Below are 23106 nucleotides of genomic sequence, written 5' to 3'. Positions count from 1 at the left end.
TTAAGGAGTCTTTCAATGTATTTTGGCAGCTAAAGTTTCTCTGTTTTTAAACTACTGTAAATGAAATTTCGGTTTGTTTTCGCTCTTAACAAGCAGCGTCTCTTGCTGTTGCTCCAACACTAGTTAAGAAGGTGTTTCGCCCATGAAACGTTTGTATTTATATATAGAATAGCATTGCCTCAAAGAACGCGAGCTTACGGTTATTAATAGAAGCTCAAAATAAAAGAAAAAAATCTAATGGTTTCAAAATTAAAAAAATGGAATGTTTATAAATCATGCAACATTTGAAGTTAAAATAAAGATATGAATGAATTAAATTTCATGGTTATTACTATTGAACATGGGTTAAGTTACACGGTGAAAATATCTTAATGCATGCAGTAAGAACTTATATACGACAATAAATAAGAAACATTCACATTTCAAACACAATAAATTTACAAACCGTCTCCCTTTTCAAACACGCGCGGCCGTTTAATCGCAAATCAAACGTTATTCAATAAGATCAAAAGTAGTAAATCACATCCGCACATCTCGTTTTATCAGTCGTGTGTTGATTATATACTGTATTTTAGGAGAAATTACAGGAACACGCCTGAACAGTGTTAAATAAATGTTTACTCCACCAATTAACATGAACAGTTATTACGGAGGACTTATTTCTACATTTGCATGTATTTTTGTTATGGCTTATAAAATGATAGCTGTAGCGGAAGCTGCATGTGACAGCATCGCAATTTCTGTAACAAAGGAATGCTCACATTTAGAAAACTGTACTTCCGGCGAAAAACTGCTCGTACGACCGGAAAACATCAAGACGGCACTCGGTGGAGTGTCCCCTTTTTTGGCAGCCGAATATTTGCGGCGCTGCCAGGCATGCTCGGCGCATCAAAACCTGAGCGCCACTCCACGCGATTGCCAGGACGTGTATAGCCAGGGACAGAGAAAAACAGGGACTTATACAATTTACCCAACACCGGGCTATGTATTTCAGGTACTTTAGTTCATTTAAATTTTATATGAAACGTTATATAGAAGACATAATCAGTATGACTTACAAGTCACATGCTTTGGACTCATAAATTAGACTCATACTGTAAGACTTAGCTTATATGACATTATTATTTTGCATTTATAAAAAAGTTATAGGTTAAGTACGAAGTTTAAAAGAGAACCCTTAAGATTGTTTAAAACTTAGAAAATGATCCTTCCAGATTCGATGTGACATGGAGACGGCCCCCGGAGGCTGGACGGTGTTTCAGAGGCGAGTGTCGGACACCGACTTTTATCGGACATGGAAAGAGTACAAAAATGGTTTCGGTGACCTTGAAAACTTCTGGCTCGGAAACGAGTACCTTTGGGCGCTAATAAACTCCGCCCATTATGGCCTTCGAGTTGATCTTACAGCGCCTGGTGGGGAAACAGCATACGCTCAATACAGTAATTTCAAAATCGGCCCTGAAAGCGAGAGCTACCTACTGCACGTGAACGGCTACAGCGGAACTGCTGGTGACAGTTTGTCCGGTCCTCGCCATGACGGTTATGTATTTTGTACGAAGGACAGGGACGCCACTTCGATGTGCACATCCATGTATCGAGGCGCTTGGTGGTACGACAGTTGTCATGTTTCAAATCTCAATGGTGACTATGGGAACTCGCAGTACGGAATTGGGATGAACTGGCGAAGTTGGAAGGGCTACTACGTGTCTATGGTGAAAACAGAAATGAAGATTCGTCGAATGAGTTAATTAAACATACAACACGTATATGGCATTGATTTATGACATGAATAAGCTTTCCAACGCAATGATCAACCAAGGGCAAATAAAACATGATCTAAGACACTGTAGGTATAACGAGGACGTGAAAAAAAACCGTAGCTTGTCAAAACGTCCCCGAGAACGTCCCTACAAGTGAATGTTGCATTAAGAACTAATTTAAGAGAAAAAAGTATATGGAATGGATTTATCATTAAATAACACTGCCCCTAACAGCGAGGAGCATTTTATTTATGAATTTTTATATTCATATTTTAAACATATTTAAACATTGATGTTTTGGGGACGTTTTGAATATGTAAATACTTTTCTACACTAGTTTACATGATTGCGTGGATATATAAAACGTTTCATTATAACAGCTACAAATTTGCCTAGTTCACAAAAGGGTTTGTTAATTGTTCTCACTCACAAGAGATTCAAAACTAAAACAATTACTTCTGCTTCTATTGACCTCTCTTATCTGTCTATGTATTGTCTTTTTAATGCATCATAGACTATACTTTACTAGCCTATGCGAGGCAGTTTTAAATCTGATGTCAAAAACGTGTTTATTAATGTTATTTTCCTATACACTTAGCAACTTTTCCAGTTGTTGGCCAGTTTTCAAGTTTTCAAATTTCAAAAAATAAATCAAACCCAATGTTGGGGATTGCATACCGTTTCTTAAGCATCACCATTTTTAGGCGCATTTTTCACCAAATATAATTATAGTATAGTTATAACCCCTCTTTTACGGGAGTTCCGTTCGTATCATTAACATGTTTTCTAAAAAGATCATTAAAATATTTTTCACATTCATGTACAAAAAAGTTTCTCCTTATAAAACACCAACTGTTACACAGGAGGAGTTTGAACGTGCGATTTCGCCCAACATGACCCATAATTGAACTAATTTAAATAAAGGCACGTATTCTGGAAAGGTTGCAAACAAATTGGATTGAAAATGTAGCCTTAGCCTAGAGGTTTTTAAACATTCAACCCAGAAACCTACATGCGATTTCTCCCAGACATGATATAATTATTATCATACCTGACATACATTTTATAGAAACACACATGCTGCCCAATGTCCATGAAGATAGGGTAGACAATGTTGATAGCAGAGCGCAAAATGTTAACTATGGGCACGGACATATAAGCCGTTTATAGGTTTGTGCTAAGGGGCAACCGTTAACGAGCGAAATGTTGACTTCGGACGACCGTTAACGAGCAAAATGTTGACAACGGACGACCGCCAACGAGATAGATTTTGACAACGGACACCCGTTCAAGAGCGAATTGTTGACTTCGGACGACCGTTTACGAGCAAAATGTTGACAACGGACGACTGTTAACGAGCGAAATGTTGATAACGGACGACCGTTAACGAGCAAAATGTTGACAACGGACGACCGTTAATGAGTAAAATGTTGATAACGGACGACCGTTTACGAGCAATATGTTTTTACTTCGGATGACCGTTAACGAGCGAAATGTTGACAACGGACGACCGTAAACGAGCGGAGTGTTGACTTCGGACGACCGTACACGAGCGGAGTGTTGACTTCGGACGACCGTAAACGAGCGGAGTGTTGACAACGGACGACCGTTAACGAGCGAAGCGTTGACTTCGGACAACCGTTAACGAGCGGAGTGTTGACTTCGGACGACCGTAAACGAGCGGAGTGTTGACTTCGGACGACCGTAAACGAGCGGAGTGTTGACTTCGGACGACCGTAAACGAGCAGAGTGTTGACAACGGACGACCGTTAACGAGCGAAATGTTGACTTCGGACGACCGTAAACGAGCGGAGTGTTGACTTCGGACGACCGTTAACGAGCAAAATGTTGACAACGGACGACCGTTAACGAGCGAATTGTTGACTTCGCACAACCGTTAACGAGCGAAATGTTGACAACGGACGACCGTAAACGAGCAAAATGTTGACTTCGGACAACCGTTACCGAGCGGAGTGTTCACTTCGGACGACCGTAAACGAGCGGAGTGTTGACTTCGGACGACCGTAAACGAGCGGAGTGTTGACAACGGACGACCGTTAACGAGCGAAATGTTGACAACGGACGACCGTTAACGAGCGAAATATTGACTTCGGACGACCGTAAACGAGCGGAGTGTTGACTTCGGACGACCGTTAACGAGCAAAATATTGACAACGGACGACCGTTAAAGAGCGAATTGTTGACTTCAGACGACCGTTTACAAGCAATATGTTTTTACTTCGGACGACCGTAAACGAGCAAAATGTTGACTTCGGACAGCCGTCAACGAGCGGAGTGTTGACTTCGGACGACCGTTAATGAGCAAAATGTTGACAACGGACGACCGCCAACGAGATAAATTCTGACAACGGACACCTGTTCACGATCAAAGTGTTGACTTCGTACGGCCATTAGGGTCAAAATGTTGACAACGGACGACAGTTATCGAGCGAAATTTTGACAACAGACGACCGTTAATGAGCGAAATGTTGACAACGGACGTCGGTTAAGGAGCGAATTATTGACTTTGGACGACCGTAAGTGATATCAATTTTGACAACTTACGACCGTTAAGGAGATAGATGTTGACAACGGACACCCGTTAACGAGCGAAATGTTGACAACGGACGACCGTTAACGAGCAAAATGTTGCCTTCGGACGACCTTTAACGAGCGAAATTTTAACTTCGGACGACCGTTAACGAGCGAAATTTTGGCAACGGACAACCGTAAACGAGCGAAATTTTGACTTCGGACGACCGTTTACGAACAATGTGTTGACTTCGGGCGACCATTAACGAGCGAAATGTTGACAACGGACGACCGTTGACAAGCAAAATGTTGTCTAGCGGTTGAAATTTAAATCATAACTTTATTCAACCATATATTTAATTCAGTAACAATGATTGTTTTAAATACAATTGTTACACATTTATTGAATTATATCAAAACACAAACCCACAAAGGGGTTTGTTCGTTTTTTATTGTCAGTACATGTATTTTGATATGCCCAACATGAGCCTCGTATGAAACTTTACAACTACGAAGACATTCTATGAAATGTTGTCCCAAATCTGAACTATCGACTGATTCAATGCTTCTAACATTCCATTAAGCGTCTATGGAACTGTTATGAGCACCAAAACGTTGTGCAACGATGTTTCGAGCCATGACAGCTCGAGTATTTTCGCCTGATTCGTTCTCACCGTGTCTTGACATCCGTTAATACGAGCAAAAAAAAAATATTTTTCGATTTCTTTTTTTATTAACGAATATGTGAAATATGTCTTAGGCTGCCTTATGACATTTAACAATGGACACAATAGCGTACAAGGTTCGAATCTCACAAGAAGTGCCCAGAGCCTCATAGAATTGAGAATCACGTGCAATGCACCAACGAGTAATCGATATTTACCAAGCGACATACCGTTAGTATGGATACAGCATTTCAATTAAATGGACGATTAGTACGAGATTGTTTCAGGTGAATCAGATTAACAATTTATTTATTCCAGCTGGTATAACATGTTGATTTGGTCGGTGATCCAATGATTTCCGCTAAGTCAGATAATTGTCAACACACTGAATGTTGTGTTTCAGTGTCCTCTTACCTCTATCATAGCTTGAATCAGTTTTTGCCCGTATGGTTTAAGGTAAATGATCAAGGCACCCGCCAGAACACTGAATTTTGCTTTTCAGTGTCCGCATACCTCTTTGATCGCCTGAATCCGTTTTTGCCCGTATGGTTTAAGGTAAATGATCAAGGCACCCGTCAGAACACTGAATTTTGCTTTTCAGTGTCCGCATACCTCTTTGATCGCCTGAATCCGTTTTTGCCCGTATGGTTTAAGGTAAATGATCAAGGCACCCGTCAGAACACTGAATTTTGCTTTTCAGTGTCCGCATACCTCTTTAATCGCCTGAATCCGTTTTTGCCCGTATGGTTTAAGGTAAATGATCAAGGCACCCGTCAGAACACTGAATTTTGCTTTTCAGTGTCCGCATACCTCTTTGATCGCCTGAATCCGTTTTTGCCCGTATGGTTTAAGGTAAATGATCAAGGCACCCGTCAGAACACTGAATTTTGCTTTTCAGTGTCCGCATACCTCTTTGATCGCCTGAATCAGTTTTTGCCAGTGTGGTTTAAGGTAAATGATCAACGCACCCGTCAGAACACTGAGTTTTGCTATTCAGTGTCCTCATACCTCTATGATAGCCGGAATCAGTTTTTGCCCGTGTGGGTTAAGGCAAATGATCAAGGTCTCGTTCAATAAAGATTGTAAGGCTTAAGATCATCAAATTTCAGGCGTAACCCGGTTTTGGCCGTTAACGGCTCTAAAAGCTCTTCAGAGCTTGTATTTTTATGTGCTGTAAACCCGACTTTATAAATAAATATTACTTGACTTGAACTGTGGTTCACTAAAAGATCATAAAAACATCTAGCGTATTAATTTCCCCATAACATTTAAGCCGCAGGTTTACAACTTTGGTATCTTAACCCTTACGGGTCCCCTTATCTTTACATTATTGGAGTCAGAAGGCCAGTGTAATACTACTGTACCATCTACTAGTGGCTCCTATGACTCCTACTAGCAACCTCCTGATCTCATTTCAACTGTGACAGCGTGCGTCATTCCTATCGATACAGTCAAATGTTTTTTTCTGCTTCAGAATGTACTCAAACACTTCTGTAGTAGTATGTCAAAAGGAACACCAAATTCTATTGGGTATATTTTAAGGAACACCAATTTCTGCTGGCTACATTTTAAGGAACACCAATATCTACTGGGTATATTTTAATTTGTAGCCAAGTACAAACATAATAACAAATACAGTAAGGCAGTAAACTGAACAGATGAAAAGTAAAACGACCACATCTACTATATTTGGATTATAAATGGTACAAAGACCTGGTTTTGACACGAACAAAAATGAATTAGAATTATCAAGTTATTAAAAGACAATATTGGACACATTTTTATAAACAATTTAATACATGTTAGACTGTTTTTATTATGGTATTCTGGTGTTTTATTCTATTATTTCTTTATTTTTCTACATTCCAGCTGTAAGTGTAAATATTCTGACAAAACATTTCCATTGTACTAACTAAACTATCATAAATCTAAAACAAAATGTCTGCGTAGACTCGCAATCTCTCGGAGTATGCGTAGGGAACATGTATTACAAGAACAATATGTAACACACAGTTTCATCTACAATATTTAACTATCAAAGCATAAAATACATCATAAGCATAGACTGAAATAACGACGATACATTGGGATGGTACTAATAATTATAAATCCTCTATAACTACATGTAGCAGCCAGGTAGCTCTTGCTTCATGCACTGCATTGCTGGCGTTTCCTCACTTTATGGATGGACATAAGGTACATTGACGGAATCATTACAATGGTAGAATACTGGTAATAGTTGATCCAAGTCAAATAATGACACAAAAACACAAATTTGCCTGCCAAAGTATCAGCAGATTATAAGCTGTTTGTAGAAATGAAATTTGATAATAGATTAATGACCTAAATGTTTAAAAATTCAGATGAAATACGCGAATTTCATGTTTAAGAACAACACCGATACATTTTGAGCATCACAAATACCAAAGCAGGAATATGAGAAATATATTGAACACATAAGCCAAAAACACTGGCTTTTACATCTAGCTTTATTAAAAATAAAAAAAATCTTTTTTTCTATGGTAATTTTTTTTATCATTTGCTCTTTTTTTAAATTCGAAAAAAAGGAGAAAAGTACATTACTTTGCACATGCTTATTATTTTCATTACAACAACCATAATTTTTAAAACACAGACTATCAGACACACTACCTAAGCACAGTAAAGAATTTATTGCCCTTTTATAACTGAAAATGACCTAGTGTGACAAAAACTGGCCCCAGAACCCACACTGTCACCAGTGTTGTCGTATGAATGTAACACATGACCTCAGTGTCACATGACACAGCATGTGACAGTCATGTGAAATATTGATGCACACAGTCATAAACGAAACAAATCGAAAAGTACATATAAGTTACTGTTCCTATGAAGTAGGTGCACGACACATTCAATAATTTGTAAAATGTTTCTAAGAACATGAGAATATCCCGAAGGTTTATTGTCTACCATAGACCGGATGTCTTGCCGCCTGGTGGATTGGAGACTCGGATCTTCTGTCTTCGTGGCATAGAGTCATCAATCTGCTCGCCTGAAATACACATCACACAGTATGACTAAAATGCTTCAAAAGCCAGGTGATAATACTGTTCACCAAAAAATCTAATTATTATGTTGAAACTTAAAAAAAGCACTATCGAAAGTTTTGAATGAATACTTAAACAGACAAAAATACGGAACAGAATTCTCAACAAAGAAAGACATTGCAAGTGGACGCCAACACTCCCATCTATTTCTTCTCTTTTCAACTCCAAAAATATTCTAGCCAGAGTTATGGGACTTCCTACACTTCTGTACTTACCAAGTTTCAAGTTAATACCTTAAATAGTGTTGACTTTATGGCTAACATTTAAGTTTATAACATGACAACAACAGCGCTAACAATGGGCGCTGACAATACAAAGGTTATGACAATAAATGTTTAAAAATTTAAATGAAATACAGGAATACCAGATGTTTTCTTTTCTCTTGAAAACAGAGAAGCTTAATTATCACAAGAAACATTGTGCATACAATTTCTTATCTTGTCAGAATTAAATATCAAACATTAATATGAGTTTTAAAACACAAAGGCTTGTCCACACTTTTTTACACAAAGTTAATACTGTTTCTAATCTAGGACTAGTCGATATTATGCCAATTGCAAACCCTTTTAACAAGCTAACATAAGACATGTATAATTAAAATGCATTTGAAATGTAATTGACATGCAAAAAAATAAAATTAATTCAAATCAACAGACATCTAATTAAACAACAAACTTCCTTATAATTGAGTTGTCCTGCAAATGAGAGTAATGTTAGGCCATGCACCTTAGAAAAGATAACAAGATTTGATTCCAACTTCCTTCACCATGTTAGATATTTATGTATTTGAATATAAGGATATGTTTGGATAGGAAATGTTTTAACCGCCAGGTTTTGGATAAGCCTGGAAACTGCCGCTTACATAGTGGAACAGATAGTGGAAGTAAGGTAAGAATATATGTTTGAAGGTATAGGATAGCTTAATGATATGGTGTCCGTTTATTAATATTTCCCAACTTGCCTAGTTCTGCAACCAAAACATGACAACAGGCAACTACATTTTTTATGAACAAATATACCATGCCTCTATGACGGGGAGGGTTTGTACATGTATAAGAACAGAAAAACGGGCATGCGCAGGTGCTAGCAAATATTCTGCTTTATAACTGACAAACGTGAAATGGGTTACTGTAACAAACTTGACCTGTCAAAATGGATGAGTTTGAAAGAAAGAAAACAAAACTGTGATTATATTTTAACTACATTGTAGTATCTAACTGAAGATATAAGCATGGAAAGGCCCATGTCAAATGGTCAGTACTTTTGAACAGCTAATGAGGACATACCGGTTACTCAACATTTGATTTATGATTTACTGAAGCAAAGCTTTGAGCACCAGAAATGAAGCAGAAAATAGCTTGAACTTTGGGAGGACAATATCAACATTCATAAAATTTACCACAGAAACACCAACCACCTCGGATTAAGAACCCAGGTAAAATTTGAACCAAATTCAATATTTCCAGCTCAGAAACCTTCTTATTACCTTTATACAGTAAAAAATATCTTCAAAATGAAATGTACTTACAATAACTAGTGTAAAATGATATGCACAATGTCCTCATTAAACCTATCAAAATAAAGCGCAAGGCAGAATGTTAGCTACCACTGAAAGAAAAGCTAGAGTCCTGGAGGTTTCGACCTCCAGATCTTGTAGGTGGACGACTGTGGAAGTCAGCTGGCATATCATCTCCCATGATGATGTTGGTGTTCTCATTTCTGTGTCTAGGGGGCGCTGCTTCCACACTGTTGGCCTTGATCTCGGTCACTGGTCCCTCGTACACTTCCCGGTCAACTTTCTGCGGGCGCCGGGCCTGAGGAAGAGGTTGTGTTGACATGAATACAGATGTAACTTTATATGAAATACAAGTTGCATGTGCATAATGTAAAAATTAAGGAACAATAAAGCTCGAGAAAACCATCAATCACAAATATAATTTTAAAAATTACAGGGACATAACTCCAAAATTTACATCCGAATCAAACATAACATTAAAAGTCAACCTTACCAGTTCTCTTGATGCAATCCTGCCATATGCAGCCTCAGAGTGCACTGGATTCGGAATGAATCTACCCTGACCTTGGGTGACCTTCAGCTGAAATGTGTAGACAAAACATTTGAAAGAAATGTCAAATTCAACATAATTAAGCAACAAGCAAAACCAAGCAGTGACAATGTGATTGCTTTCCTACCAACATAATGGCCTAATTTTATAAACATTGATGTATATCATCCTCCCTACAATACCGATGTGAAAGCTTCCAGCAGTTTATGAAAATACCATTGACTGATGAATTTACTTCCCCCCAAAGGTACAATTAAAACATGTAGCCTTAACATTCATCAATCTACCTGTCCTTCATCCACAACCACATGTCCATTGCTGATAACGTAGACGGGCACGCCATGTACAACCATACCCTCAAAGATGTTGAAGTCAACAGCCTGGTGGTGCGTCTTAGCTGAGATGGTGCGTGTTGCTGTGGGGTCCCAGATTACCAGGTCAGCATCCGAACCAACTGCTATCCTACCCTATAGACAATACAAAAAGATTCCTCAAGTTCATGGCAAATTAATAAGAAAAGATTGTCAGCAAAGTTTGAGGTAGCCAAGGATGTACTCATCCATAAAAAGGATTATTGGTACATATCTGGTGCTCAATAAAATACTGTACTATTCTTATATGAACGTCTAAAATGCATCTGGTGTAAAGTGCAACAGCCTCGAGTTGGATAAAACATAACAACTAGTACACATGAGAGAGAACTTACTTTTTGAGGATAAATGTTGAATAGTTTAGCGGCATTAGTACTAGTCACAGCTACAAATCTGCAAGGGTCCATCTTTCCTGAGTGCTGAAAGAGAAAATTTTGATTAATTCCGATACAATTGAGAATAAACTGCAATGTACATCTTAGGCCTAAAAAAAAATTGTTTGGTTAGGGTTACATCCTTTTCAAAAATAGGTAGGGTAGGTAGGCTTTTTTTTTTTTTATTTTTTTTTTTTATTAGGCTTTATATAAGAATATCATTTTCATCATTGGAGAATGGTGTTAAAGTTATCTTCTGTATAAGCATTTAAGGTTTAAACTACATATTGAAAATATTTTTTTTTTAGTTTTTCAATTTTTTTTTTCAAACTGACTATAAAAACGGTAGGGTTGGCGCCTATTCCGTAGGTAAGGTCGGGTAACCCGAACCAGATGTATTTTTTTTTTTAGGCCTTAGCATTGACTAAAAGACCAATAATGGCAATAACCATACAACCTGATAGTTTCTTGAATTCTTAAAAATGAAGTAGTGAAATGGTAACATCAATCAACATTACCTCATACCTATAGGTCAAATGCATTTGTCCATGACATTTTTCATGCAGTTAGATACAAGTAAACTTTTCATTGTGCATTTTAACATTTACAATGTATGTTATAAACAATCTTTAGCCAGGTGAAGTGTGCACTTACCACTCCCTTCTCCCAGATGACCGACATTCTGTCCTCAACGCCATTGACACCGTTAGGGATTTTCCGGAAGTCATCCTTGCCAAGGGCCTTTTGGTCGGCGTTGAATGTGCAGTTGTCTGTGCCAGTGCAAGCGAGGTCACCACTGTTCAGAAAAGAATAAGGTCTTAAAGAGTAACACACAAGCAGTATAAATGAGAATATCAGTGAAAATCAGCATACATGCTTCTTTCACATCATCCTGCATAATTCAGCACATGGCAAGAAGCCAAGGGAATTATTTAATGAATATAATGCCATACCAAAGAGTTGTTTTAAATATGTTCACTTCGACAACTGTTACAGTGTTCACTTTATCAGTGGAATAGACTTTGTGAATGATCAAGACTGAAATCAAACATTTTCAACAGAACAATTCAGATCAGTATTTTTCCGTACTTAGCGAGCAGATCCATGAGGTATCCTGGTGTGGTTGGGTCAGGACGGAGAGGGGGCCCCATGACATGGCCCGCTGCATGACGCCAGCACTTGTTCCACTGGTGGGTCCCATCAGTGCCAAGACTTGCAGCAATTGGCTCACCGAATACAACACAACCTGCAGTCAACAGACAAATTGATCAATGAAAAGGCAAAACAAAATTTATAAGCAATCTTAAAATAACAAAGTAAATTTGCTTTGCTCACCATTAATTTATCTTTTCTATCAAAAAATCCCCTAATACATCAATTGAACTAGAGTCATTACTTGGTATAATTATATCTGCATGAAAAAGCATCTGGAATATGAACATTTCAATATGTATTCCACAGGTTTTACAGTAACCAATATAACAATGGAACCAAATGCCAAAATCCTTAATGAATTGGATTTTTTCATAAACCCTGTAATGCAAAATTCAAATTTTGTATCAAACCCTTAATGCAGTCTTAAACATTATCCACTGGTATGTCCTCTTCGAAGTGGCTTACCTTTCCTCCTGGCATCAGCTATGGTTTCAGCTGATGTCTTACTCATCACTTTCACTATGTAGATAGGGCAGTTAGCCTGGTTTGCCACTGCTATGGCCCTCGAGACAGCCTCACCTTCCACCTACAATGGCCAACCACTACATTACCCCCCGCTGTAATGGGCTGGGATGGTAAGTAGCTGTTAAGGACCAACCTGAACACACAGAGCAGCAAGAACTGAACAGAAGGTGCAACTTAAGACAGATAAAGCTTGGGTGCAAAAACTAACAAACCAAGAAGTATGCAGTGTATGTACCTACCTTTTATGACATCTGGGAATCATTCTCTCTCTGCAGATTGTTTGGTAGGTTGTCCTTAAGCCAACTCTTACCTTAAATTATGTGTAACCAATCAAACTGCATAGACTCAAAATAAGGCCGCTTCTGGATTGTTCAACCTCCTAACTAAATACTTAGCATTCAATTACCCGGTAAAGTGTAACCCCCTTCTACTGACCCTTTTTCCGTGCGTTGCACACCATATCGGCGGCTGACCGACTCATAACGTGGACGACATACAGAGGACAGTTTGTCTGATTGGCCAGCATTATGGCACGGTTTGTGGCCTCTGCTTCCACCTATACAACACACATGCACACAACATTGTTAACTAAATATGTGCTCATAAAACTATAAGATATAAATCAGTGGAGGAAAGTAAAGCATTATATATCATTAAGCAAATAAAATATAAACTAAGCAATATATAAAACAAAATATACTGACATTCAATGAAAACACACTACAAACGGAATGTCATTTCGCAGTTATTGCACTTTGACATTACATTTTCAATCAAATCGAGTTCATAATATTTCGAACACATTTCAGTTAAAAATTATTTTTGTACACCTCAAGATCAAAGACATTATTTCAATAGCAAATCATTAACAATCAGGAATTAAGCATACCGCTTAATATTCAGTCAATGTCTCCAATGACAATATTTGGGCTCACTTAAGACAAAACCTGGCATTTACAATGTGATCATAGAACAACTAAATGACTTGATCATTTCTTGCACAAAGCTTGCAGAGCAAATAACATACATAGGCTGAGTATGGAACGTGTATTTTCCATGCCTTAACGCATGTTTGTGACTTCTTTTTTTTACACTATTTTATTTTTAAGCCCTCATAAATTTAAGTTTTCATTGACTGTCAGTATATTAACAAAGAAAATTAAATATAAATAATATGGAAAGTAAGCAAGTGTTTTTCAGGTTACAATGTAGTTTATATTTTATTGTTCAATATTTAGAACATTTATTACATTTATACTATAGCTTCTGGGGTTTTAAAAAAACTTTAAAATGTTGCCTGGAAACTTTAGTGATAACATATTAACTGCTGATCTGCATATAAAAGGGCGATATCCCATAAAATTGAAATTATTTTACAGACAGGTTAACCATTTAAAACGTAACATACCTCCTCAGGGCGACACATCTCATGGGCCTCCGGGCCCGTGATACCCAGAGCAATCATCTCCTTAGATTTCTGAAACACAAGACAGCCAATTGACATGATGCTATTAAAAAAATGGGATTAAGACTGCCCTCGATAATTACCTTGAATATATTGAATCCAAATCCACCTACATTTGTTTGTCCAGGGTTATCACATGACTAGTTAATCTCTCCATTGGTTTAACAGTTATGAATATTTATTTCAGGGTGTTTTGGAATATCATTTACAAACAAGTCATTCTTTCTACCTATTTTATGAGAATAATTTTCATACTCATGGAAAGAAAAAATACATGTGATTTCAGTAAAAGGAACCATTAGTGATTTGACTTTAAACAACATAAACTTGTACTCAGCTGTTGATAACCATTGAAGTGGTCAAAGTTGGCACAAGCCCACAAGCCCTGCACTGATAAAATTCTCTGCAGGCTTGCCCAAATTCTACATTTTATTTTTATAAAAGGGCTTGTTGATATTTTTTATGGCAGGCACTAGTATAAAGATTCAGGCTTGTTCATCCAAACATTTAATTTCGATGACTGTCATTATAACATTCTTGTCCACACATGTTTTTGTGGTAATATTATCAAGATATCATTATGTAGATATGCTTGTGTTCAACAATAGAAAAACAAAAGGCTTATCTGCAACGCAATCATGAGTGTCAACTTTGAATGTCTGAGAGTGTTTTTCTATCTTTTGTTTGCTCAATGCATGGGTTTTTTCAATAAGACACTTATAGACTGATCCTCTTGACAAATTGTTTAACTCTTATCCAATTTTTACAATACAAACTACATATCTTTGTTTCCTGCTAGCAATACTTTTTCACTGTACCTGTGCAATAAGGTGTCCATTTTCAGCGTGAACCATCGCCATTGCCCCTAACTCCTTGCACCTCTTGAAAGAGTTGTAGAGTTCACTATCATCCAGCATGAAGACATCTTTGTAGGCCAGGAACATCTTGAACGAGTTTATACCTGGAATACAAGCAAGGAACATATTCATTTTCCTCGATTTTGCAAAGCAAAATTGGAAGTATATTTTTTTTCTGTAATTAATTCTACAACTGAACATTTAATTCAGATTTTGGTTTCTCCTTATTCCTTATAGAACAAAAGCCATTATGTAATCTTAATACTAGGGATGCAAACGAATGGCAAAATTGATATTCCAATATTCGGTAATTCTTTCGATCAAATATTCGAATATTCGATTACCAATTTTTTCATAGCCGGTACACGCGACGGACGCTGATTTTTCTCAAAATTAGCCTCTGAAGTTCCCCATTTACATGAAATAAATCCAACAAAAAGCGAAATATTCTGGACAAACAGAAACCCTAATTAATTTTGATTCAACAGCGTTCATATTTGTGAACAAGGTCATGATCGTAAATTCCCGGTTGAATGTTGTGATGCACCCATGGATGGTCGTTCTGAAGGACGAGCAGCCTCGTTCTGGGATTGATCTCTACTAAAAAAAAATATCGAAAAACCAAACCTACTTGGAAAATAGGTTAATAATAAAATGAAAAAAACCCTGAATTTTGACTCATTTATTATACAACAATGTACTAAAACGCTACTCTATACAGTAACATTTAAAAGCACGAACGTTATATTGAAACTTGGAAAACAAATAGAGCACAGAACAAAAACATGTCATTGATATCATAACAGCGATTTGAACTATATTGCTCAGCTTAATTGGCAACCATGACACCACTTTGGTAGCTGATTCTGTATATCCTTTTTTTGGCATGGTCATTACAATTTACTGAAAATAATTGAAACTTGTTGGTGTCACTTGTCTAACAGCCAGTTTTCGTAAAAATACGGGTACTGTTTATAGTCACCGACGATGTGTCCCTTATTAACATGTGACGAGTGTACAGTTTCATCATGTTCACGCCTCTGGCATTAGGGATCAATCATTGTAATAACAAGACAAGCGAATGTACAACAACACAGTTGTAGGCAAAAGGTATATTTTTTTATCAAACAAAAAACATTTCGTTTGCATCCCTACTTAATACACATCTAACCATTGTAAAATAAATACCAGAACATTCAATTTGATACCTCTTTCCTTGGTGAGGACCTCCATCTCATTGGCCACAGAATCATTCCAGTATGTGACAGCGACGTGGAGACTGTAGTCACAGCAGACCTTACTGTCAGCCCAGTTGCGCCATTTGTCGTAAGCCTCCAGCAGTGGAACACCTTTCTGGTCCAACACAAAGTCCACTGGAATAGACAGTTTAACATGAATCCTACAATATCTTCGGGCATATTGAGAATATTAGCAATACAGCAATCCCCCTTATTTTGAGTTCCAAATCAAAAGGTTATAATCACTTAAATGCGCTTAACTCATTATTTTCAATAAATGGCAAATAGTCTTCGTTCGAATGACGGCAAAATAAGATTAATATTCAAACAGATATTTCATCCAGATACTATTGTCTTAGACAATTCCAATAAATTGTACAGAAATGCTTACTGATCATGGTGGTCCCTCCAGCAAGGGCAGCCTTTGTGCCCGAGTAGAAGTCATCGACGGCGCAAGTGCCCATGAACGGTAGCTGCATGTGGGTATGTGTGTCAATGCCACCTGGAATGATCAGCTTACCCTGTGCCTCGATTGTGCGTGCCCCACCCGGTATAACCAGGTTGTTACCAATCTGTCTGTTGAAAGAAAACAAGCAAGTTTTATTTTCCACTTTAATTATTGATGCACTTGCAGTTGATTGGCATACAAAGTCAATGACTGGATTTGATATAAAAATATTATTTTATGTCTACCCCAAGTATATACATCCTTTGATACTGATACTGAGAGCTGTCTGATGTTTGTCAACAGCAGTATGACTTGCCAGGAAAAGAAAACTTAAAATTATACCATCATTCAAATGTTTATATTGTTTTTATTGTACTGATTTGTTTATGCTCGATTGTTAAGATAGCAGTAAGCTTATATAAATCACCATCCAGTTCGATTCCTAACTGGTGTTCTTTCTGAGGGGCCATGACAATGTGAATATTGAGGGGCTCCAACCCACGATCTATTGGAGTTTTGGGTTGATTTCTGTCTAAATAAACAACTTGAAATGGTCGAGCAATGTGATAGAAGAAGAATCGGAGGGCATGTAAAATAAAATTATGTTGTTTCTATTGTTGTAAGCCGAGCTGAAAAAAACACCCTTGATCAATCAGTGTTAGGAAGAAAATCAACTTACTTAATGACTCCATCTTCAACGTATATGTCTGCAAATATGGACTGGTCGTCATTCACAATCTTTCCTCCTTTTATTAACAATCTGGACTGTGCACTCTGAAATAAAAAAAAACATTATGTTTACACTCTTAATAATACAAAGCTTGGTATGACTAACAAAAACAACCTTGTAGCCTTAAGGTGATCCACACATTGCCTTTGATGATATGCATAGACACAAGGCTCCGCTATGTAAAGAAGTTTATGCAAACCATCAACCGTCAACCGTGCTTGTACAACTAATATTCATATATTACTGCAATATACTCACCATGTTTCATTTGATGAAATGGAAAAGCCTTTTAAATAATGTCACTTATCTTTTCCTTTCTAAACTTTAAAATTAAAACTGAAATCAACTTTAAAACATTAGAAGTCTGTTGGCAGTGAACATTACTCATGATGAGTTGCAATCAAATCATTTCATTTCCTTGAAATTATCTGTACAACTTCCTTCAGAAGTTCATCTTTTATTTTTAAGATGGTTCATAATTTTTTCAAGAACATGTGCATACTATTTATACAGAAATCTTATATTAATTCAAATAGTTATAAAACAAATGTTAAGTGTTTGTAAAACTGAAACACATTAAGTGTTTTAATACAAATATATCAGTGAAGAATACTGATTCATCATATATGTCCTAAAGCAGTTTTAAGCTCAAATATCCAATATTGGATAATTGATTTTCTAAATGAATGCAATACTCAGAGTGTGAAATATTCATATAATAGAACATTTAGAGTGAAATGCTTCTTCCAACACTTTTGATAGTTCAACTGTTCATGAAAAGGCTGAAATGATTAACCCTTCCACAGTAATTATAACTTGTCACCGAGGAGTCATCATTATAGTATTGTCTTACAGCAAAAACAACCAATTCAAAACTTTCTCATAAACCTGGCTCCCACTACCCCTGTTGAGACTACAATTTATTCTGACTGATGATTCATTCTGATTGATCGTTGCCGTGTAAAGGCGGGTGCCATGTGCCGTGATTTCACCTTCTACCAATATGACAATTGCCCTACAACAAGAGTACAAATACCAATGATGTGGTTAAGACCTTGCCATGATAATAGAGGATTAGAGGCGATTGCTTATAATCACTCATGTTTCTAGTAAGACAATGAAACACTTATCACATTTAAAGACGATTTTGGTAGATACCTATCTATCCATATTTAATGGTGTCTGACAACTTTTTTTTTACATTTGTTTAAGGCCTTTAAGCAGTTTACATCAGACTAATATGTTCCTGGTATCTGTTCAAAAGTGTCAAATAGCCTACAACAAGGCAAAACTGCACCAGAAAATGATATTACCATTGTTCAGCTGCTAGCATTTGGAGAAATAAAAGATTAAGGATGATTCCTGTCGTATCTACATGATAAGCAGTTTTTCAATGAATTGCTCCGATGTACTCATGGAACCAATGTAGATAATCGTGATGCATTCTGCATTCGTAGTACTATAGTTAAAAACCGTACTGACTTCACCATCAATTATCTTGTAGTTGTAACAAATCATTCCAGATGAATTGTACACAGGTTGTTGGGAGTGCGTAGATAATCATACAATATACTTCAACATGCAATGCTAGAACTTACGCCATTCTTAGACAGTTTTACTGAATCGTAATAGAAAAGAGGCACAATTATCCATATATACCCAGGACCACCTACACCATGGTGGCACGAATGCACTAAAAAGTGGGGCTTCACGTTCACCAGGATCTCACACGACTGGCCAAGATTCATGACGGTGAGCTATATATGTGTTCACAATTTGTCAAAAAACACCACAATATTTAAAACCTTGGGCAATTATAGCCAAACCTATGATAGTGGAAGCCAGAGTTTTGAAACGCCACTGCTACAAGATTGATTCGCATAATAGAGGAAAGTACTGCAAGGATATCAACGCTGTACGATTATTAACTCAGAGAAAACATGAAAAATTACTTTCAACAATCTATGTCTCAAGCAGTCAACAAGCCAATGTGCAAAATATAAGATTCTGAATGGAAAATATAAAAAACAAATGACAACATAATAAACAAAATAATTCAACCAGAATAGTCAACAAGAAAAACAACATTACACCAAATGTGACCTCGCTGAGGTCCATGAACAGAATAACATCCACTCACAGTGTGTTCATCACAACTGCATACCATCCACTGGTTTCCGTTCCGGGTCCCTGCCACTTGCCTCTTATGCACATGCTCACACTCTGAAAACTCACTGTCACTCATACCGTCCCCGTGCCCTCCCTCACACTCAGGTCGAGGCCCTGCACCAGGCACACATGTACACGAGCGAAAGAAGAGTAGGTCAGTGAACATTGCGAGTCTTTCCTGCTGCGTTATATAGCCACCTTCCGATTACACTTGATAACCACTTACATGTACTACATTCAATGGTGTGAATCCTTACTGATTAAATATTCATGTTGAACAATGACATCATAAGGAGCCATTTTCTCAAAACCAGCCTCACAAACCACAACCTTCCAACACATGTTACTCGATACATGCATTACTCATTCCGTAATCTAATTATTTTTATTGATAAACAACTTAATTCCTATTAATTTATTTGACACGTGAACAAAACATGCAAGCATTGAGGACTGATACAGAGTTTCTGCAGATTGCAGAGTTTGTTCCCAATCCCTTATATCAGGGTTGCAGACATCACATGTGTCTGGGAGTGAAACTCTTGATCAATACTGCTGAATCATTTTTAAGATCAATTCCAAATGCAACAGTACACAAAGCACTCCCTTACATTGTTTATACCAAATACAGCAAAGAACAACATGTCTGAAACTGAATCTTACAATGTCTGTGATGATGCCTTTAAATCATGCATATTCTATATAATGTATGTTGCTTTACATTTGTCATTTTCATGAGATTTTTTTAGAAGTATTACAATCTTAAACCATTTTGGCTGAATTATTTTCATGCAATTTTAATGACATCTCCAGTGCATTTGTATTTCCAGAAGCGGTTTGAAGTAGTCGTTGCCATTAAAAGTACAGAATTCCGCTTGTGCCCATTTTTTTGACAGAAGGAGGCTCAGCCTTTCATGACAAAACCTACACTCTTGTGCAAATAAAAAGTCCATTAAGTATGACTTACTCCAGCAGGCAAACACTTGAAGTGAGACTGAAACAACTCATAAAGATAACACTGTCTTAACAACATGGACTTTATGGTAAAAAAACAAGTGACAGAAATGTACATGATACAGTAAAAATACATATTTACACATACAAAACACTTATTCATACAGAAAATGCAACCATATTTTCATAGATGAATTCTCCTTTCAACAATCATCTTTCATTTCATTTCGTATCATCTTTTCATTTCATATTATCTTAAATTATTGTGCATGACAAAAAGTAAATCATAAATCTATTACTTTGGATGTTCACAAACAAAGCAAGAAATGCATTTATCAGTTGTAAAATTATTTGCTTAACAATGTAAACACATGTATCACAAATCACATTTGGATCATTAGAGCTTCTAAATGAGAAAGCCATGCTGGACACTGTAATCCGCATTAGTGGGGTGGAGTTTGGAGTTTGGAAATATGTCAACAATCTCTGGAAACTAGCTTAAAGCACCAGATGGTGAGATGATGTGCCTGTTACTCCCTACCTATGCTCACCCAAAACTTTCTTTGCAATACCAAAAACATCATAACCTTATTGAAGGCAAAACAGAGTTCAGGTACGATACAAAATGTTTAAAGCTGGAAAACAGTTCCTAAAGCTGGGATACCTTGAAACAAGACCTTTCTGCTGGAATGTCCTTGCAAAAGCAGATTCATTGTAACTGAACAAATTTTGCAAGCAAATTGTTATGACAGAAATTTGAACAATACTTGTACAATTCTCTTCCCTACCATAGAGAACTTACAAAACATGCTAAAAATTCAGAAAAAGGAAAGTTACTTCTATGAGAAATCAACACCAATTTACCGTCTTTTCTGCGTTTTCGGTATTCTCCATAGTCTCAAAGTTTGAAAATATCCTTGAAAATCAATGAACTAGAAAAGTCTGGCAAGCTTCAAATACCTGCACAAAGACACCACTGATAGCGCGCTTAATATGAATGAAAGCAGTAAACGCTTAAACATTCAAACTGTTCAATACCGTTGTCTAAATTTAACTGTTAAATTTAGAACCTATGAATAAATCCTGATAACTTATCACACCACAATTAACTGCTGTTCCAAATGCCCTTTAAAAGTTGATTATTCTCTATTCAAATTAAGAAACACACATTTAAATCACAGTACATGTATCTTTGGCTTTACACACGCTCTCAATTCGGAGGTTTTATTGTTAATTTCTTTCAAAAGTGAATTAAAAAGGCCACAAAAGTACTGGCTGACTGCACTTCACTTCCTACTTTGAATTAAACTTGTTCGACCATATTTGGATCTACATTATTAATGTCACTGTTCCTGTCAAGAGCACAGAAGATTAATATCTATCTAGATATAGTACTCATCATTATGGTGATGATATGTTTTAACCTCCATGTTGCGGATTGATCTATAAACCTCTTTCCATAACAAACAATGCTTGTATCATATTACTATAAATATTCATCTGGAACCAACATTTATAAAACAAGAGCTGTCACAGTATTTGACGAATGCCCCCGAATGTGACATTGACTTACGAACAAGGTCAGTACATGAAAAGTTGATCTTGCCTTTATGTGTCAAATACATATGGCAAGTTATTTTAAATTGCCTCTGAACATAAAAAATACCACCCATACTTGACAACCTACATTGTTATGTCCTTATATTCAGAATTCCCTTGTGAATAAACACTTAGTGTATCTTTCACCTTAGAGGTAGGGACATGGGTCTTGCACACGACACGTCGTCTTCGTATGTGGAACACATGTAGCAAGTTATTTTTAAATCTGTCCATACAAGAGAAAGTTACAGCCCGGACACGACAACCTATACCCTATGTCCTTGTATGCAGCACTCCATTGTGAATAAACACTAAGTGTGACCTTGACCTTTGAGGTAGGGACACGGGTCTTGCACGCGACACGTCGTCTTGGTATGTGGAACACATATGGCAAGTTATTTTAAAATCTGTCCATACAAGGGAAAGTTACAGCCCGGACACGACAACCTATACTCTATGTCCTTATATGCAGCACTCCATTGTGAATAAACACTATGTGTGACCTTGACCTTTGAGGCAGGGACATGGGTCTTGCACACGACACGTCGTCTTGGTATGTGGAACACATGTGGCAAGTTATTTTAAAATCTGTCCATACAAGGGAAAGTTACAGCCCGGACACGACAACCTATACTCTATGTCCTTATATGCAGCACTCCATTGTGAATAAACACTATGTGTGACCTTGACCTTTGAGGCAGGGACATGGGTCTTGCACACGACACGTCGTCTTGGTATGTGGAACACATGTGGCAATTTATTTTAAAATCTGTCCATACAAGGGAAAGTTACAGCCCGGACACGACAACCTATACTCTATGTCCTTATATGCAGCACTCCATTGTAAATAAACACTAAGTGTGACCTTGACCTTTGAGGTAGGGACACGGGTCTTGCACGCGACTGGTCGTCTTGGTATGTGGAACACATGTGGCAAGTTATTTTAAAATCTGTCCATACAAGAAAAAGTTACAGCCCGGACACGACAACCTATACCCTATGTCCTTATATGCAGCACTCCATTGTGAATAAACACTAAGTGTGACCTTGACCTTTGAGGTAGGGACACAGGTTTTGCACGCGACACGTTGTCTTGGTATGTGGAACACATT

At 37.2% G+C, this 23106-nt stretch overlaps 2 protein-coding genes across 9 annotated transcripts in view; one reads left to right on the top strand and one right to left on the bottom strand.

Annotated features, from left to right (window-relative positions):
- Positions 1-687: 687 nt before the first annotated feature.
- Positions 688-2226, top strand: LOC128233044 (microfibril-associated glycoprotein 4-like). The gene is made up of 2 exons (XM_052946910.1): positions 688-994; positions 1215-2226. Exons 1-2 carry the CDS (start codon positions 698-700, stop codon positions 1746-1748), a joined length of 831 nt encoding a protein of 276 aa, XP_052802870.1. The 5' UTR covers positions 688-697; the 3' UTR covers positions 1749-2226.
- A 4315-nt stretch (positions 2227-6541) lies between these two features.
- The window catches only part of LOC128231326 (dihydropyrimidinase-like), a 31774-nt gene continuing 15209 nt past the window's right edge, over positions 6542-23106 (bottom strand). For 3 of the 8 annotated variants that reach the window (XM_052943989.1, XM_052943993.1, XM_052943996.1), the window contains 13 exons: positions 17222-17316; positions 16486-16670; positions 16065-16229; positions 14818-14960; positions 13943-14011; positions 12970-13090; positions 11944-12100; positions 11509-11650; positions 10816-10899; positions 10397-10576; positions 10053-10139; positions 9650-9857; positions 6542-7988 (listed from right to left, as the gene is read on the bottom strand). In XM_052943989.1, the coding sequence (XP_052799949.1) occupies positions 7903-7988; positions 9650-9857; positions 10053-10139; positions 10397-10576; positions 10816-10899; positions 11509-11650; positions 11944-12100; positions 12970-13090; positions 13943-14011; positions 14818-14960; positions 16065-16229; positions 16486-16670; positions 17222-17316 (1722 nt within the window). In that variant the 3' untranslated portion in view covers positions 6542-7902. Of the gene's footprint in view, positions 7989-9649; positions 9858-10052; positions 10140-10396; positions 10577-10815; positions 10900-11508; positions 11651-11943; positions 12101-12474; positions 12596-12969; positions 13091-13942; positions 14012-14817; positions 14961-16064; positions 16230-16485; positions 16671-17221; positions 17317-17530; positions 17660-19412; positions 19741-21259; positions 21696-23106 lie in introns of those variants that run through there. The other 5 variants (XM_052943994.1, XM_052943992.1, XM_052943995.1 and 2 more) reach the window with 5 other exon arrangements.

This window comes from Mya arenaria, chromosome 4 (genome assembly GCF_026914265.1).
Source record: "Mya arenaria isolate MELC-2E11 chromosome 4, ASM2691426v1".
Taxonomy (NCBI): domain Eukaryota; kingdom Metazoa; phylum Mollusca; class Bivalvia; order Myida; family Myidae; genus Mya; species Mya arenaria.
This window is presented reverse-complemented; position numbering and strand designations above follow the sequence as displayed.

What these genes read in the sequence shown, in the direction of transcription:
- LOC128233044 (XM_052946910.1), top strand. Translation starts at nt 698, where the DNA reads ATGATAGCTGTAGCGGAAGCTGCATGTGACAGCATCGCAATTTCTGTA. An exon ending in CACCGGGCTATGTATTTCAG is followed by an intron (nt 995 to 1,214) that starts GTACTTTAGTTC and finishes TGATCCTTCCAG; the next exon opens with ATTCGATGTGACATGGAGAC.